The sequence below is a fragment of the Sphaerodactylus townsendi genome, linkage group LG13 (assembly GCF_021028975.2).
Source record: "Sphaerodactylus townsendi isolate TG3544 linkage group LG13, MPM_Stown_v2.3, whole genome shotgun sequence".
NCBI classification, from domain to species: domain Eukaryota; kingdom Metazoa; phylum Chordata; class Lepidosauria; order Squamata; family Sphaerodactylidae; genus Sphaerodactylus; species Sphaerodactylus townsendi.
In genome coordinates this window covers 39872061-39890324 of record NC_059437.1, presented here as the reverse complement: position 1 = coordinate 39890324, position 18264 = coordinate 39872061, and the positions used below count along the sequence as shown (strand labels likewise).

Sequence of the window (18264 nt, the reverse complement as noted above, 5' to 3'; positions counted from 1 at the left end):
CTGCATCTGTGGCTGGCATCTTCAGAGGATCGAAGATATTCGCCACAGATGCAGATATTTCGCCACAGATGCAGGCGAAACGTCAGGAGAGAATGCTGCTAGAACACGGCCATACAGCCCAGAAACCACACAGCACCCAAGTGATTCCGGCCGTGAAAGCCTTCAACAATACAACTCAGTTTCATTGAAAAAATAGACAAACTGACCTAATTCAGGCTGCAACTTCACTATACAGCCTAATTCTTGGCAGTGGAAAGTGACGGGACTCTATCTTGCTTCTCGGAGGTTCTCTAAATAAATGGAGGATCCTGTAATAAAACTGTTCCTAGAATATCAAACTTTATCAGAATAGGTTATCTATGTTTGTACAGACATATTCATGCAAAGCTATGGCCTCTCCTATGTGTGAGTAAATAAAATATATAAGGACCCATTACTCATGAAAAGCTTATCTCGGGGCTGGTAGCTGTGCGGTGAGGCTAAAATGTAGTCTCCTCGCATTTCTCTGTTTACACATGAGGAGGCAGCCAAGTGCCTGCCTCACAGCTGCTTGCTAGTCTCAGCCGAGCTTTCCTTTTGCTGTTTTTCTTAATTCTGCCCATCACTAGTTCTCTTTATTCCGCTGATTACTGTTCCCATCTCATCCCATCCCATCCCTTCCCCCCCCCCCTCTCTCTCTCACTGCTGATGCAAGAGAGGCTTAATTTTTTTTAAAAAGAGGCGTATTTCAAATAAAGTTTTTAAAAGCCCTCCTGATCATCAGGGAGGGTGGAAGCAGACCTGGGGAACTGAGCTGAAACCACAAAGAGACTGACTTATATCAAAATCTCGATAAAAGCACTTCATGCAAAAAAAGTTGTACTCTCCCCTCTCCCTTGGCATTTCTTACGGTCACCGAGGCATGGCCAGATATCTGTTTGCTCTTTCCGATCCGGAGCACCGACATGCAATGTGCTTCCTTCCGCTTTGAGGGATGGAAGAAGTTCCAATACACCCCATAGTGACCATTTCTGCATCTGCACGTTGAAAACTGCAGAAACTGTACATCGTGTTCTGTATAATGGGGCCAGAATGAAGTTTCTCTTCACTTTATTGATGGGTTTAAGAGCTGGACAGATTATCAGAAGACTGTTTATCTGTTAGACAGCGAATCCAGGGATGCTCTAGAGCAAACGGCCAGGTTTTTATGCACGGTCATAAACAAACGACCTTAATTTTGCTCTATATTTTATCTTTTAAATCTCTGTATTTTATTTTAAACTCTGTAACTCATGCCATTAAAGGTCATCTACTTAAAATCCAGATGAAAGCACTTAGAGAAGCAGTAAGGAGCTAGCAGCATGGAATGGGGACAAGGGGGAAGGCATGGACGGCAGTGGAAGGAACCAGGAAGGGTGGAGCTAAGAGGCTGGTTGTTGACGGAGGGCTCACTGGCAGATCTGCCCACTCTGGCACTGAAGCAAAATTTAATACATGCTAGAAGTGCTCTCACTTGCCGTGGGGAGGATACAAAGTGAAAGCGGGGCTTGAGGAAATAGGTCAGTACAAAAAATCTTGCCATGGTGAACATTTGCCCCCATCGTGCAGCAGACATGTTGTGCGTAAATCAGTCAAGATATATAATGTGAGCCAACCTGGCATAGTGGTTAAGGAGCAGGACTAGGACCTGGGAAATTCAGGTCCAAATCCCCACTCGTATCATGAAAGCTTGCTAGATGCCCTTGCCCCAGTCATACACTCTCAGCTCTGACCCTGAATTATATTTGGATGGGACACCTCCAAGGAATATCCAAGGTCATGATGACACAAAGGCAGGCAATGGCAAATCACCTGCCTTGAAAAACCCACTAAGGGTTGCCATGTCAGCAGTGACTTCATAGCAATATGAACACACATATAAACAAACATACCCTGTCTCACCCTGCTGAAGAAACTTAGGTGAAGCCAGAGGTGGGATCCAGCAAGTTCTCACAGGTTCCCGAGAGTAGGTTACTAATTATTTGTGTGTGCCGAGAGGGGGTTACTAATTGGTGATTTTGCCACGTGATTTTTGCCTTAGTTACACCCCTCCTCTCAGCACTAGCGCGCAGAACTTGAAGCAGTCTACCAGGAGGTGCACCGGCGTGCATGGCAGCCTGCGCCTGCGTGCATTCATTTCCATCTAAGGACCGGGTCAGCAGCCGACAAGGCGTCACTTGCCACAGCCCCGCCCAGGAATGCCCTGCCCCGGAATTCCTGGCCACGTCCCCGTCGTGCCCTGCCCAGCCCCATTGGAGCTACGCCACAGTTTGAATCCCACCACCATGGAAACCTGTTACTAAAATTTTTGGATCCCATCACTGGGTGTAGCCCATTGTTGGCATATAGGAACCCCAACTGTACACATGTTTCTTCCAATGGGTTAGTAAGGAAATCAAATTGGAAGGCTTAAGCCCCCTCCCCTCCAAACCAGATTCCCATGAACCTGAGAATCTAAATTTCACTGAGGGATCATATAAAACCTGTCCTCTGCAGACAGCACTGGTTACCGCTTGAATTCCTCATTGTTTTCAAGATTTCGATGTCAACCTTTAAGGCCCTGAGTGGGCAGGGTGCTGCCATTTCATCAGACAGCAGATTTTTAAAATGTTTCTTTTTAAGAATTAATAAGAAAATCTACTTTGGGTTCCAGTTATCTCAGAGAAAGGATGGAACATTTATAAATGCCATAATTAAATGTAAACACACTTTAAAATCTCAAATGGTGCCTTACAAAAGGCTTTCCCCTCTGTCTTGAATGTGGGGCGATCCTTTTAAGGTATTGGAGGAAGAAAAGTTAACTATTTCACAAAAACGGGCACATGCATCATTTGAAACTCAAAGAAATCTGCTTCCTGCTTCAGAGCTATTGGTCTGACTCATGCACAAAATTTTAATCAATAAATTAATTGGCTACAACTCATACAATTAATCATCGTAACATAAAAGTAGCCGTGGTGGATGAGACCAATCCATCTGATCCAGTTTCTGAAGCCAAATCACATTAAAATGAAGATCAGTAATCAGATTCCCCAGGTATATAGTTAAGTATTTTCAAAGGAGCCAGCGAGATGAGCCAGAAGGGGGGAGGGGAATGACAGAGCACCAATATTTATCATGGTAACAGTGCTGGGGAAGGGACTCTTTCCACGGTCACCATTTCCCCTGATCAAAACTGTGAGCCAGAGTGGTGTAGTGGTTAAGAGCAGGTGCACTCTAATCTGGGGAACTGGGTTTGATTCCCCGCTCTGCCACTTGAGCTGTGGAGGCTTATCTGGTGAACCAGATTAGCTTGTGCACTCCAACACATGCCAACTGAGTGTCCTTGGGGTAGTCACAGTTCTTCGGAGTTCTCTCAGCCCCACCCGCCTCACAGGGTGTTTCTTGTCGGGGGGGGGGGAGGAGATTGTAAGCCCCTTTGAGACTCCTTACAGGGGAGAAAGGGGGGATATAAATCCAAACTCCTCTTCTTCTCCCTCTCTCATAGCTGCTCTTTAGCTATGCTATTGCAGAGGGGAAAAAGACAAGCATTCCTTCTTAGCTTGTCTTTTTCTTGCCTTGGGAAAAGCAACCAAGGAAGGGCATGTTTTGATGGAATATAAGTTACCTCCCCTTTCAGCACCACAGCCCCCACCCATATCTCCATCTTATCCATTCATAGTTGCTTTTTAACTCCGAACAACCTGTTATACTTTGTGGGGTTGGGGAGGAGCTTTGGAGGAGTTGCTTCAGCCCAATGCAAATCCGGCTTTTGTTTCAAGCCTTAACCACAAATTCTGTTAGAGGCTGATGCCACCCTAAGCAATTCTACTTAGAATCACAAATCATACTCATGTCAATTCAATGGGGGGTTACTCCCAGGAAAATGTTCTTAGGGTTGAACTGCATGTACATTAGAAATGCTTTGTCACTGTGCTCCAATAGCAGCCTTACTACTGAAATTATCCATGTGTCTAAATGCTTGATTTCTAGGTGGATCATGTTCATCACTTGCAAAACTTTAGGTATTTAAAAAAAACACAAAATACAAACACAACATCTATATTAACATTTTTCATCCTCCCAACTACAGGAAGATGCATTATAATCACTCATAATCATGCAATATATAAGGAAACACTTTATCCTACCTTGCTATTCCAGAACATTATAAATAATACCCAACACACAATAAATATATCTCTGAACATTTGAATTTATCTATCTAGGCTCTTTGATAGTATGTTAACTTAATGAATAAGGCAGTGTTCCACATACAGTAGATTAGAATTATTCACCCTCCAAAGAAGATTCTCACTTTTCCCATTTTGATGCCATTACCTGTTTAGCAATGGCCACTAAACTCAAGACTAATTCCACATCCAAAAAGCTGGGTGGTTTGTTTGTTTTTTTGTAGAACCCAACAGGACAACATTTGGATTGAGGAGCACATTACAACCTGATCTTTAATAAATAAACTAAATGATCAGTTTTCAACAAAGTAGGTTTTTTAAAAATATCAGCAAAAATATGTTTTTAAAAATCCCGCTTGCTAAACTTCTGAAATTATTCTGCCTTTTTTCACATTTCCTCTATAAAGGCTGAGAAATAAAGGTCAAAAATATGGTGGATATTGTCTCAAGGTGTGTATGTAAAAACAATTGCTGTTCAGTCCACTTAAGGGTGGGGGAGGATTTTTGCTGTTCCCAGGAAAGGTTATTTTATATTTGATAACAATGAAAACATAGTTCTTTCATGCTGGATTTTTTGTTTAAAGCATCTTATCATTTTTTGCTATTTTTAATTAACTCAGACCTAACAATTAATGCCTTTATTTATAAAACCCGTATCCCTGTATTTAGCTCCCAAAGATACCTTGCAACAGTTTAAGAAGATACAAGCACTAAAATGCAAACAATTAAAAAAACCCTCTTAAAATGAAACACAAAATGCAAAATGGAACAAAACTTCCAGACGGCAGAGTCAACTGATGTTTACTGCTGTAAAGTGAGATTGCCAGTCGTACTGAAAGCTGGTCTTAAAAGAGAGGTCATGGGAAAGGATGACATGGGAAGGAAATCACCTCAAGGATTTCCACGGAGGAACAGTGAGAGACACCTGTCACTCACACTCTTATCCTCACCCCAATGACTGTAGGCAGACGTTTTCACTCCACCATAGTTTTAAAAGTTCAAGCTTCATTTGGTATGAAACGATGCAGCCACATTGCTATCCGTGACTGGCAACAGAGAACACATCAACTATTGGGGGAGTGGCTCTTTCGTTGCTTCAGGCTCAATTTAAGGTCTCGGTCATTAGCGTTAGGGACACCTTCTCCTATATTATTCAGCCTGACAATTATGATCTCGAGACAGGTCTCTCTCCATGTGGGGTGTAAGTTTGGGGGGAAAGCTTATGTCCAAAATATCTTGTTGGTCTCTAAACATGTACCTCCTTAGAGACATTCTTCTGGCAACCCACTTTGCTTTTAACTGAGAGGTGTTTTATCCCTTCCCTCTTGTCTTTTAATATTATATATACGCTTGCCATTTTACTATATTGTATGTTTATGCTTTATGACCGTGAGCCATCTCATGAAGGGCTGACAGTGTGAAATACAATTTTTTAAAAACAATAAATGCACTGCCTGCTGTATTCATTGACTTTGCCATACGCTGTTCTCCAGTATTTTCAAAGCCTAGGGTGGGTGGTGGTTGGCAAAACAAACCCCGTCTTACAATCTTTTGTCAAAAGTGCAAAATAAGCGTCAGTTGTTGTAGCATGCAAAGTGGCAGACAGTGTATCTCATGGGGCGTCATGTTCACACAAGTGTTTATATTATGTATGAGCGAAAGAGACTCAAGATATCCACCTCCCATTTTACCCTACTAAAGACCCAAGGAAGGGCGATGACTGAACCTTGAGAAGAAACAATTCTAACACCTCGCTCTAACAACACTTTAATTAGGCATACTCCATAGGGAAAAACAGACACAAAAAGAGACAGTGATTTATCAAGGTATTTAAACAACCGTATTACACCTGATTTTTCCCACTCACAACAGCTCGTTTCTAAGCTGAGAAACTGTACCAGAGAGGATGGTTTTTGACAAACAGCCATTCAGTATCTGCACAGACCCTTCAATTTTCAAACATCAACTCCCCTCAGAAGAGTTGACAACAATGCGGCATGTGTAAGTACCCAAGTAACCTGGATCATGTTTTAGTATACATGCAGAATTTGCCTAAACAAGCTCTCTGTACTACCCAAATCCATTTTCCAAAGCAAAAGGCAAGCAAACAACTGTTTAGCTTGCATCAACATGATCAGCTATGATTTCTTTATGAAGGATATTAAAAATAACTCCAACGGATGCTTTTAAAATGTCCATCTTTTTGGTAATTTAATTTATGAATGCCATCTATCGAATACGGCCTCTCTGTTACAGTGTGTCGCATTTATTCTTTCCTCCCAGAAAATGTGGAGTATTGTCACTGGTAGACTTTTTCTCTAGGGGACCTGATCTCTGTCACCTGGAAACCCTGTAATTCTGGAAGATCTTCAGGTGCTACCTGGCGTTTGACTACAATATACGTCGTGCCTGGGGTTGGATCCAGCATATTTATGGGAGGTGCCTGTGTCTCCTCCATTATGAACTTTTTCCAAAACTTTCAGGTCTACAAAAGAAGCCTTGCTCCAAGTCCCTTTCTTTCTCTGAAATTAGGTTCACCTTCATATGAGTAGCATCCCAGTTCAGCCTATCTACATAGAACTAGGCATTGTACTGGTTTTAGACCTCCCACCCCCCACAGGAAACCTGTGACTAGTAGCGTATCTGCCAGAGGGACATGGGAGATAATTGGTTTGGTTTATTCAATTTATATCCCACCCAATTTATCACCCCAGCTGCCACCCATTAGATCACGTGGGGGCGCAAAATCACCCCACACCCCTCTCTCGGAGAGGTGCCCCCGCCCAGGCCAGGAGCCTGCCGTAGGTCCACTAGGCACCCCTTGGCCCAGCTCCACCAGGCCCGCCAGGCTGCCCGGGATCGCCGTTGTCCTTCTCCACTGGCTGAAAGAGCAGCCTGGCGGAGCGGGGCTGAAGGACATGGGGACGGTGTTACCCCCTGTGCCATCCCCCCCCCCCCCGGTGCACCTCTGCCTGTGACAGCCATTTCATGGTTAACTATGCCTTGATCTGCATCTTGATGAAAGACATTCTAGTCAGTTAATTCCCTCAACCAGGTACAGATGTTCTGTTTTGAATGTGGAAAACTATTACTGCTTTGTTTTCAGATGATGCGATTAAGGTATGAATTCAGATTCCAACAACGCCCTGTGTTTCATCCAGTCAGCTCACAACACTGTTGTGAGGATAAAATGAAACTTAAATCACCTACATTGTCCTGAATTCCTTGGAAAGGTGGGGAAATTCAGATAGAAAAAAGAAGGATGCCTCTAAGAAGGTGCCAGCCAGAAACGGTTTTTCAAATGCTTACGTCAAAAAATAGTTTAGTTTTACAAGAATGTGCCACTCAAAACAGTTGAGGGAAACTCACATTTCAGTCCACCAAAACACTGTTAAAGTATTGAATTCAGTGAGTTATCAGTTAAACAGTGCACCCATGAAATCCTTGTGCAATATCTATAACACTGGGTATGCGCAGGAAGGGCTTATTGAAAAGAACAGCACTTAAGTACTCGGCAAGCTTGGAGCCAAGTATGAGCTAAGCAAGAAGGTCATGACTCGCTCAGGGTTTTGCAGTTGAAGAGAAATCTGAACTTGGATCTTCCACCCCAAAACTGGCCTGCTACTCTCAGATTACATCTAGAAACAGCCTGATAACACAGCCGCAATCTCCTATGAGACTGCAGGAATTAATTATAATGAATTCAAGTCTTGACAGTTTTTCAGTGGAATGGTCCACTTTGAGGTGAAAGAGGTCATTAAAACCACCAAAGGAAAAAATAATAATGATTGTGTGCATTCCCCCCCCCCTTTTCAAACTGGCTCTTCCCCTTGGAGAGCTTTCAGCTCCAAATATCAATGCAATTATTACCAGACATTTTCAGCACATTCAATTTAGCTTCTTATTGCGCAGTGCACTTATGCTCGGTTGTAAAACTGTAGAATGAGCACCGCCACCCCAAACGAGGATCACAGACTCCAACACCACTAGGGCTTCTAGGCAGGGAGATCATTTTAGCAGAGAACTTTATGAAGGGAAACCACTCAGCAATCTCGGGACTGCTTAATGAGGGCATGTAATTGAGATCGCCTGGGGGGATGGACGCAACCGAATCAAAAACACTTTCAGAGCAGGGATTTTCCAGACATCCTAACCGGGAAAGGGGGCCTCTGCTGTGTATGAGCCTTCGTGGGACATCTGCTTGGCACTGCCTTGATTATCTTTGACCATCTCCAGAACAGGATCAAAAATGGCACAGGATGAAGTATATTTGCTGATGCTGACCAGATCTGGGTGTGGTCAGATCCTGGATGAAAGATGTTCTAGCAACCCTATGGTCACCACCTTGAATCTGAGGGTGGACAAAAGGCAGGATATAAAGGAAATGGTATTTCCAATATCAGGGGAAACATTTCTGTTTCAATTGACCTTTGTTTAAGTTAAAAATAAAACTGTTGCTACCCCTGAGAGCCAGGATTCACCTGATATGACTGTGTGTGATGGGAGCAGTGGTGGGATTCACACCACTTCGGCAGAACTGGTTGTTAAAATGGTGCTTGTGAACAACCAGTTGTTAAATTATTTGAATCCCACCATGGGATGGAAGCCTTATAAGTGCCAGCATAGCGTAGTGGTTAGAAAGTCGGACTAGTTTTGTAATGGAAGATTGATGAGTGATCTTGGGCTACTCACACACATTAAGCCTAACCTACCACCACAAGGTTGTTTTTGAGGATAAATGGGGAGAAGGAGAGAATGCTGTAAGTCACTTTGGATCCCTACTGGAGAGAAAAGTGGAGCTTAACCAATGTCAAATAAACATTTTGATTTACACTGCAGCTTCCAGCTAGTCGTTCATTCAAAGTTGTTGCTGTTATAGTAGCAATATTTTGCAGCATTACATCTATGTGGATGTGCAACTTAATATCAGCAGCAGATATTATTAACTACTAGGTAGTTGGGGCAAAATACTGGAAAATTTTGTAAATACCTACATGTAAAAAAATGGCCCAATTAGACATCGGACATCACAAAAACGTTCTGAGATGCTCAGAAGAAAGACAAGCAAATAAATATTTTAAATAAACACGCTCACGTGTGTGTAGAGTGTTGACAACATGCGGCTGACATGGCAGCCCAGTCGGGTTTTCAAGGCAAAAGCCTAACAGAGGTGGTTTGTCATTGCCTTCCTCTGCACAATGCTATTCCTTGGTGGTCTCCCACCCAAGAACTAACCAGGCCAACCCTGCTTAGCTTCTAAGATCTATCAAGATCAAGCTAGCCTGGGCCATCCAGATCAAAGCATAGATAAACTTACAGAACTGGTTGTACTGGGTTTTTTGGGCTGTGTGGCCATGGTCTGGTGGATCTTGTTCCTAACGTTTTGCCTGCATCTGTTTTTACAGACTTACAGAAAACGTACAGAAGTTTTTTTTAAGGGAATTCTTCAGTTAATTTCCATCAAATGTTGTGATAGTTTCGGAGGACACCTGGGATATAAGGACCCAGGGATCTTCATTCCTACTTGCATCAGATGAAGAAAGTTTTGATTCTTGAAAGATCATGCCCCCAAAATCTAATTTGTCGCTAAGGTGCTACTGGGCTGCAATCTAACAAACAGGGACTTGACTTCTTGATTGCTGGAATTAACATTCAGAATATTTCAAAATAGAATCCTTTCATGTGATTTGGTATTTTAGTGTGATGATTATACAGTAGCATAAATGTGGATGTTACTGTTATTAATGTGGATCTATTCTGCTAATAAAGGTACTTTGCCATATGCAAGGAGCCTTACACTATTGCAAGAGCTGTTTCTAAGGCCCCTTCCACACACGCAAAATAATGCATTTTCAAACCACTTTCACAACTGTTTGCAAGTGGATTTTGCTATTCCACACAGCTTCAAAGAGCACTGAAAGAAGTTTGAAAGTGCATTATTCTGCATGTGCGGAATGAGCCTAGGAGAAATTTCCCTCCCCCAACCCATTAATGTAACAGATTTGCAAGATCCAACACAACATGAGCTGCCTTGAACATCTTTGATGGAGGGACGAGATGCAGATATTTCAAAACAAAGAAATACTTTCCTTATGGCCTTGCCTACCAATGCAGGTGGGGCAGGTAAGGCTTAGCAAAAAACAGAAACTTCTCTACTACTTTACTACTCCTCGGCCCTTCAGGATAGAAGTAACATTTTACCTGGCAGCACCAGGGTTTGTAACTTTCTCTAAGCAAGTTAACAAGGCTTTTAAAGCCCTGAAAAACTGGGACAAAAGATCTATGTGTGTACATATCCAGCTTGTGACCAAGTGCTGCTGGCCAGGGGCTCCGGACACCAGATTTTGCAAGTATTTGACAGGCGGTGAGGTGGGGGGCATGACTCAGTGGGACAGAGCCAGAGGTGGGATCCAACCAGTTCTCACCACTTCTCTAGAAGTGGTGAGTAATTTTTTCGGAGTGCTGAGAAGGGGTTACTAAAGCAACCTCCCGGCCCAATAGGGACTGGAGGTGTGTGTGTGCGGCGGCGCCACTGTTTGAATCCCACCACCATCGGAACCTGTTGTTAAAATTTTTGGATTCCACCACTGGACAGAGCCCTGGCTTTGTGTGAAGAAGGCCCCAGGCTCAATCCAGAGTTCAAAGAACTGGATAGCAGATGATATGAATGAGTCTGCAAAACCTGCTGACCTGCTCTCAAGGCCCCTTCTGCACATGCAGAATACTGCACTTTCCATCCACTTTTCCAATTGTTTGCAAGTGGATTTTGCTATTCTGCACAGTAAAATCCAGCTGCAAAGTGCTTTGGAAGTGGACTGAAAGTGCATTATTCTGCATGTGCGGAAGTGACATTGCAGACAACAAGGATCTAGGCGGTCTCGAGCCACCAGTGTAAGGGATTTTGCACTGCTTGGTCACAACTAGGGGCAATCTGGCGCACGCCCAGAAAAGGCATGCCTTCATCCTATCCCTTTCAGTGTCCTGAAAAACAGTCAACCCCCTCCACACTCAAGTATCAAAAGACTAAAGTCACCACATAACCACAGTGTTGAGCTGGCCCAGCCAAAAAGGGCAGAGGGCACCGCTCTGTAGTGCTAGGTGCTGGAGCAGTGGTGGGATTCAGCCTATTCGCACCTATTCGGTAGAACCAGTAGCTAATTTTTTGTGCAGTTTGAAGAACCAGTTGTAATCCCACCACTGAGTCCCACCACCAGAAGTTCGGAACCGGTTGTTAAATTATTTGAATCCCACCACTGTGCTGGAGCTCAAGGCTATTCAAAAGCTGTAGGCTCCAGACTGTGATCTCGCACCAACTAGATGTGTGCATTCAGTGGCGAGCAGAAGGCACTCTGCATGTACTTAGAGCCACTCTGACTGTTAATGCTGGAACGGAAAACAGACAGTGGAGCGAAATGTTGGTGATGTGCCACATCACATTAAATTCTGCACAGTTGTATATTTTTCAAGTTGGGAGGAGAGCGGCAAAGAACGGGCAGAGAGACAGCTAAAATTTCAGCTGCCCCGAACACAAGTTGCGTGTAATTCTGAACTCAGCCTTTCTTTCCACCGGTCATAAGATCTAGAATTGTACTCTTTAAAAGAATTAGTTCTGGAGGAATACTACAGTGTAATCCTAAATCAAGCTACGCCCTTCTCAATCCACCGAAATCAATGAGTAGAGAAGGGTGTAGCTGACTGGGATTACACTGTTAGTCTGTTTCAACACAAACAACAACAGATGTGTTTGGCAAAATGGGCTCCACTCCACAAAAACTGATGCCACAATAAATCTGTTAGTCTTTAAAGTGCTTTTTTTCTGTTTTTTTTAAAAAGGAAATCTGGTTTTCCTTTTATTTTAGATTTTAGTTTATGAATGGGAAAAGATGCTAGTAAATGCACTGCAAAGTCAAAGTCCCTACTGAGATCCCCATCCCATGTATAACCCTAATAGACTTTGCCTTCTCAAAACAGAAGGTGTGGAGGAAGATGGGTTTCCTTGCATGCAAGCAATTTGCTAATTTTCCTCCAACTTCAGACACAAAGAGACTAGCCCTCATGGGGAAAGATCAGTTCTCTGTGCTTACCCAGAAGAACAGTGACATTTGGTTCCCTCAATGATGCCCTTCCAATACCAACTGAAGACTTTTCTTTTAATTTCAAAAAGCCTTTTCATAAGACTCTTATCCCTAGTTTTACATTTGAGTCTTCGTCTTTTCATGTTTTTACATTTTTATTGTGACATTTGTAATTATTTCTTTTGCAGCCATGAGCCCCTATCTGATGCAAAGATTATACAATAAATTAAAATACTCATTTGAGTGTTCTTCAGGGGAGATAGCCTTAGCACTAAACCCAAATTCAAGAGTTAACTCCTACAAATATCTATCAGCTCAAAGACTACTCAGACACCCAGTTCAGATATAGGGAGATCTTCCAGCCCCACACACTAGCTCAGTTCCCAATTTTCAGACTTTAATGTCTGAGCTGGCTTACACTTACAACAAATTCCACTGATCTGTATCCTACATCCCTTAAGAGTGCCAATGGGGGAGAGAACATACTAAATAATTTCCATGGAGGACTTTCCCTGCATGCAGAAATCTAGTATTTCTACTGTGAGGAAGGTGCATCCTGTAATTCCAACAGGCAAGCTCACATCAACATGACAGGTAGCTTTGATCTCCGGATGGAGAAACTGGAAGGGCGATGGAAATTTACCCAACACAAGATACAATGTCCTACTTTCCTATGTCCTGTGAGATATTTTTTTCCATTTGAGGGAGAATTCAAGCAAACACACACACACTCCCACACACGCACCAGGTATATGCATAGTTTTATGAATCGAGATCAGTGCCCAACAGGGATATGGTTGCCTCTTCATCTCTACTGTGCCAGTACTCTGCCCCTCCCTACCTGTGTCCTGACGGAACTGATGCATGGATTGCAAGTCAATGATGTATGGAGACAGCTGGGCATCCACCTGCCCCAGAACCACACTCCCGCGGGCATCCTCTTTCAGAACATTCTCGATGTGGTGGCAGACGGCCGCCGTGTAGGGCCGCCATCGCCCGTGTTCATTCAGCCACTCCCACACCACCACACGGGCCACATTGTTGGGTGGGAAGCCCAGTCCGTTGGCCAAGACCAGCATCCCCGTGCCATGCCGTGCCATGGTGCCAGTTCCTGGCGATCAGGCACGGAAGAGTCAAGGGTCACCAGGCAGGTATCCTCTCCATAGGCTCAGGAGCACCTGCGGGGCTCAGACAATGTTCCCCCTTTCAGGGTGCTCCGACAAGGAGGCAGTTTCTTACCCGCATCCTGAGCCCCACAAGGGAATTCTAGCTTTGTGGATGGAGGAAGCCAGAGAAGAGAGTTTCTCAATCAGGTCAGGAGGCAAGGAATCCCACCGGCCTCATGGGTCAAGAAACACAGAATGCAAGAGTTCATACATTCGCTGGGCCAACCCGTCTTTTAAGAACAGAGCGGCAGAAACAGGTTTTTTCAGGCATAACCTTGTTGGGCCTTCGAGATGCGGAGCAAAACACCTGTCAGCCTCCCGCAAAAACAATGCCAACGAGAAGCCCCGGAAGGCTTTCCCAGGGAGAAACAGAAGGAAAGGCCTGTTGCTGGTGTACCGGGATCTTTCTAATTTCAGGCAGAAGCCGAAAAGGAACCGGGAGAAGTTCTCAGCAAAAATTCTCCCTGCCTGGCTGTCAAACGGGGCAAAAGGGGAGGGGGGTGACGGCATCCATTTCATTCCAGGCCTCCAAAAAAATCTCCCCCAGGGCCCACCAATGCTAGCCAGCTTTTCCACAGCACCGGTCTCTTTGCAAAGAAACCTCTGCAGCCCCACTGGCCTGGCCTCTGTAGGTTCAACTGTAGTCCCACTGCAGAGCGGGGAGCAGCTGGCCAAGCTCTTGCGGGGGGGGGGGGGTTGGGTGGCTTCCTCCGCCTTGAAAAGCCGTGTGGGGGGGGGGGCAAGCAGATTCCTCAACTCCGATGGGCCCCGCAGACTGTGCCAAGGCAGGACGGGCGTTTCGGGAGGCGGGGGTCTCTCTCCAAGGCTACGCCAACGGGACCAGGTGAAGAGGCCCTCGCTCCCGTGCCGGGCGTGGGGGGCCGCGAAACCCGGCCGGCTCCGGAGACGTCGCCCCTTCTCTCCGCCGAGGCGCCGTCATGCCCGTTTTCCGCAGCCTGGCCCCGGTCCGGTCCGGTCCTCCAGCGACGCAGGGGCAGCCCGGCGAGCCTGCAGGGGTGAAGGAGGAGGAGGAGGGTGCTGAGCCGGGCGAGGGACGGCTACCCCATCCCCTGCGCCTCCCGGCTGCCGGCCTCGCAGCCCCCCTCCCCAAAAGGGCTCCCCGCTGATTTCGGGGCTGGCCTCCCCAGCCAGCATAGGCAGCTCATGGAAGGGGGGGGGGGAAGGGAAGGAGGCGCACCCCAAGGGGGGCCCCGGATCTGCCTCCCGCCCGCCCCCAGCTGCTGCTGCAAGAGCCAGACACAAAAGCAGAGCGCGAAGGAGCCGGTCGGGAGGAGCCGCCGGGATCGCCGGTGAAGGGAGGAGAGATGGATGGATGGATGGACGGACGGACGGAGGGCAGGAGGGAGGGAGGCTAGGCACGGCTCGCCTTCCTTGCGCTCCCCTGCCCGACCCAGGAGGGGCCCCAGCAGCCCGCCCGCCCGCCCGCCCGCCTGCCTGCCTGCCTACCTACCTTCGCCGCCTTCTGCAACCGGGCGCCCGGGCGGGCGGGCACGCAGGGGCAAGCGGGGGCGCTTCCGAGCGCGGGCGCCCTCCCCCGCCGGAGCGTCAAGGCGCTGCGCTCGCCGAGAGATGGCGGGGCGGGGATCGGGGGCGGGGAAGGGGGAAGCTCCCCGAAGGGGCGAGGGATCGCCCGGGCCGCTACCGAAGCGCCCCTCCTGCCTTTCCCGGGTGGGGAGGGGTTCGATCCCTCCCGGCCCTTCCCCACCGACCTGATGGCGCGCGCTGCCCCGGAGCCGGGGATGGCGCAGGCCGAACGCAGCCCTAAGAGCACGCCAAGGGGCGCGGGGAGGGGGTGGGGGATTGTTGGGTAGACGTATGTTAGCAAGTAGAACAGAAGAGACAGGTTCTCAGTTGCTTTTTATAAATGGGTATAAGGGAGGGTTACATGGAGATGAAATAAGAAATCCTTTCTTCCGTGTTACACATCTACATTACTATAGCGTTTATTGCCGAAACAGTCAACTTCACAGACCACATACACGCTCTCAGAAGCTGTGGAGGAAGGGGCCAGAGGGACCTTCATTCTGGGCCCATAACCTTTAGGGGGGTGGCACAGAAGGGGTGGGGCGTTCTGGGCCCATAACCTTTATATCAATATCTATATATCTGAAGAGGGCTGGGGGGCACCCGGAGCAGGTGTTGCCCCGGGTGCCATCTCCCCCCCCCCCCGTGCATCTCTGCACAATGCTCATGCCCCAGTATAAGAAAAGCTTCTCAGAATGGACTGAATTGGAAGACTAGCCAATTGTACTCCTTTTGAAAACATATCGGCAAACTGGCTCTTCTTATCTCTTGGGGAAGTAAATGGCAGATGAAGTTCTGGATTTCCCAACTTTTGAGCTAATGTGATAGAACGGAAGGGCAGCCAGGATCCCTGGTTGGCAGGACTCTAAGTTGGAAGTTGTGTTCATATTAATGGGCTTTTAAACTTTAATGAGAATCTCCACCACCCTGTAAAAGATGAATATAGATTCCCCTTTTTAAAAGTAGTATGTTTCTACCCTGCATATGTAAACATTGAATAAGCTGTTTGTATTCACCTACAAAGTCAAGAGCAGAATTCTACAACAATCCCAAGCACAGGAGAAGAAGAGTAGTAGTTTTGGATTTATATCCCACCTTGCTCTTCTGTAAGGAGACTCAAGGTAGCTTACATGCTCCTTTCCCCTCCTCTCCCCACAATAGACACCTTGTGAGGTAGGCGGGGCTGAGAGAGTTCAGAGAGAACTGTGACTGGCCCAAGGTCACCCAGCAGGAATGTAGGGATGGGGAAACACATCTGGTTCCCCAGATAAGCCTCTGCCACTCAGGTGAAGGAGTGGGGAATCAAACCTGGTTCTCCAGATTAGAACCCACCTGCTCTTAACCACTACTACACCAATACAAATGACAGGGTCACTTATATGGTACGCTAATGTGCACCATATGTTTCTTAATACAGTAAGCTGTTGTCTGTATGGATCCTGAGGTCTGCGACGTCGCTCATTTTAAAATTCATATCCCTGCTGTTTCTGTCCCAACACGTTTCCAATCGATTTTCACTTGTGCATGTGAAATTTTAATCCTTTATTGTTGCACCATTTTCCTTTTTCTCACACTGGATTTTACTCACCAAAACAAAGTAGAATTTTAGTCAAGCTGACCATCGCTCTAAACAGCGTGTTTTTAAAAGAAGCAAGGCCAACGCAAAGCAACCATTTTCCAACAAGATTTGTCCAGCGATATGTTATCAGCAATTTATAGAGCAGTCCTAAACAAAGTCACACCTTGCTGTATTGTGATATAAATATTGGGCTTATATATGTTTAGGTAAGTATTTGTACAATTTGATTACATCATTGTTTCCTGTCTTTGAGGAAAGAAATTAAAATCTTGTAGTCATTAACATTGAAAACAAATGGAATTTTCCATCTTTCTGGTGCCTTCAACCCAGGAATTCCACCTTATATGCCAAAGTTCTACCTGTAAGTACTTTCATTCCCATTGTTAAAAGTATTTTTCCAATGTTTGTGGAGATGGAAATAGCATTTAAAATAACGTTTTTCTTTGTGTATGTACAGAAATGATAGTAAACCTATGCTCCATATGTTTAGACATTTTTTAAAAATTTATTAAATGGCTTGTGCTACTTATATGCAGATGTTTACAAAGCATTTATACCAGTGGTGGCGAACCTATGGCATGGGTTCGTCATGTGATAATAGCGTAATTATTTCAGGGAGATTATTAGCATTAAACCTAAGATCTAGTTTTGGGGAAGCAGTGTAGGTAACCCTGTTAAGCGCTATTAAACCCTACTGATTTTCATGGGAAAGCATGATCCTTTACCTGGGAGTAAGCTCGGTTGCTGGCAATGGGGCTTGCTTCTGAGTAAACCCTCCTAGGGTTGTGATTCACCAGTTCGAAGCGTTGCACAGTTGCTTCAAAGCAAAGCCACTGACTACCACCAAGCTTACTCCTGAGTAACACACGCCTTGGAGCCAACCATTTTTTCTATACTAAAACCTCAGTATTCAGGTTAAATTGCCAGGTTGGCACTTTGCGATAAATAAGTGGGTTTTGGGTTGGAGTTTGGGCACTCGGTCTTGAAAAGGTTCGCCACCACTGATTTATACAATAGATCTTAAAGCCAGTTCCTAAATACCACTCCATAACACCCAACATAAAAAAACAGAGTCACACTCTCCAGACTGTTTGTTCTTAGCATTGTACTGCTACATTCTGTAAGTGTTATCCGTACCATTGTATGAATACATAATGTTTCAAAATGTATGCATAGTCAACACAAAAAACCAAAATGTCACAAGTGGAAAAACAAAATGGTTGACAAAAAAAAGGAAATACAAAAGAAACAAAACAGGAATGTTTGGTAATTGTTTTGTGCTGCAAACTGTTGGATGTGAACCGTGAGCATTATTCCTTCTGAACTTCATGCCTCTCTATTTATTTCTAGGACCCAGAATTCCAGTAACACACAATGAGGGATTGTTTTCTCTATCCACAGTCTCCACTCATCATTTCTATACACTTGCGAACAGAGAGAAATATATTTACCTCCCCCCAGCCCAACTCTAATGTGTTCACCATTGTCCAGAGCTCTCTCATCTGCTCCTGTTTCAAACCACACAGCCTGCCAAATGTGCAGTTGTGGCTGCATTTTGCTGCCAGCTCAGTCTTCCTGCAACAATAAGGGGGGAAACTTCTGCAGGCAATTTATGCAAACTGTCTATGCAGACATGGCCAGGGCGAGTTTCCCTTACGAGAAACAGCATCAGTCATACGTAGACGTCGCTGTACATTTGACTGATGCTG

The 18264-nt window shown here is 45.5% G+C and overlaps 1 protein-coding gene across 1 annotated transcript in view; it reads right to left on the bottom strand.

Annotated features, from left to right (window-relative positions):
* DTX1 (deltex E3 ubiquitin ligase 1) overlaps positions 1 to 15058 on the bottom strand; it is a 50804-nt gene extending 35746 nt beyond the window's left edge. The window contains exons 1-2 of the mRNA XM_048514605.1: positions 14903 to 15058; positions 13107 to 14439 (exon numbers count right to left, since the gene is read on the bottom strand). Of these exons, the coding sequence (XP_048370562.1) occupies positions 13107 to 13365 (259 nt within the window). The 5' untranslated portion in view covers positions 13366 to 14439; positions 14903 to 15058. The remainder of the gene's footprint in view (positions 1 to 13106; positions 14440 to 14902) is intronic.
* Between the last annotated feature and the right edge of the window lie 3206 nt (positions 15059 to 18264).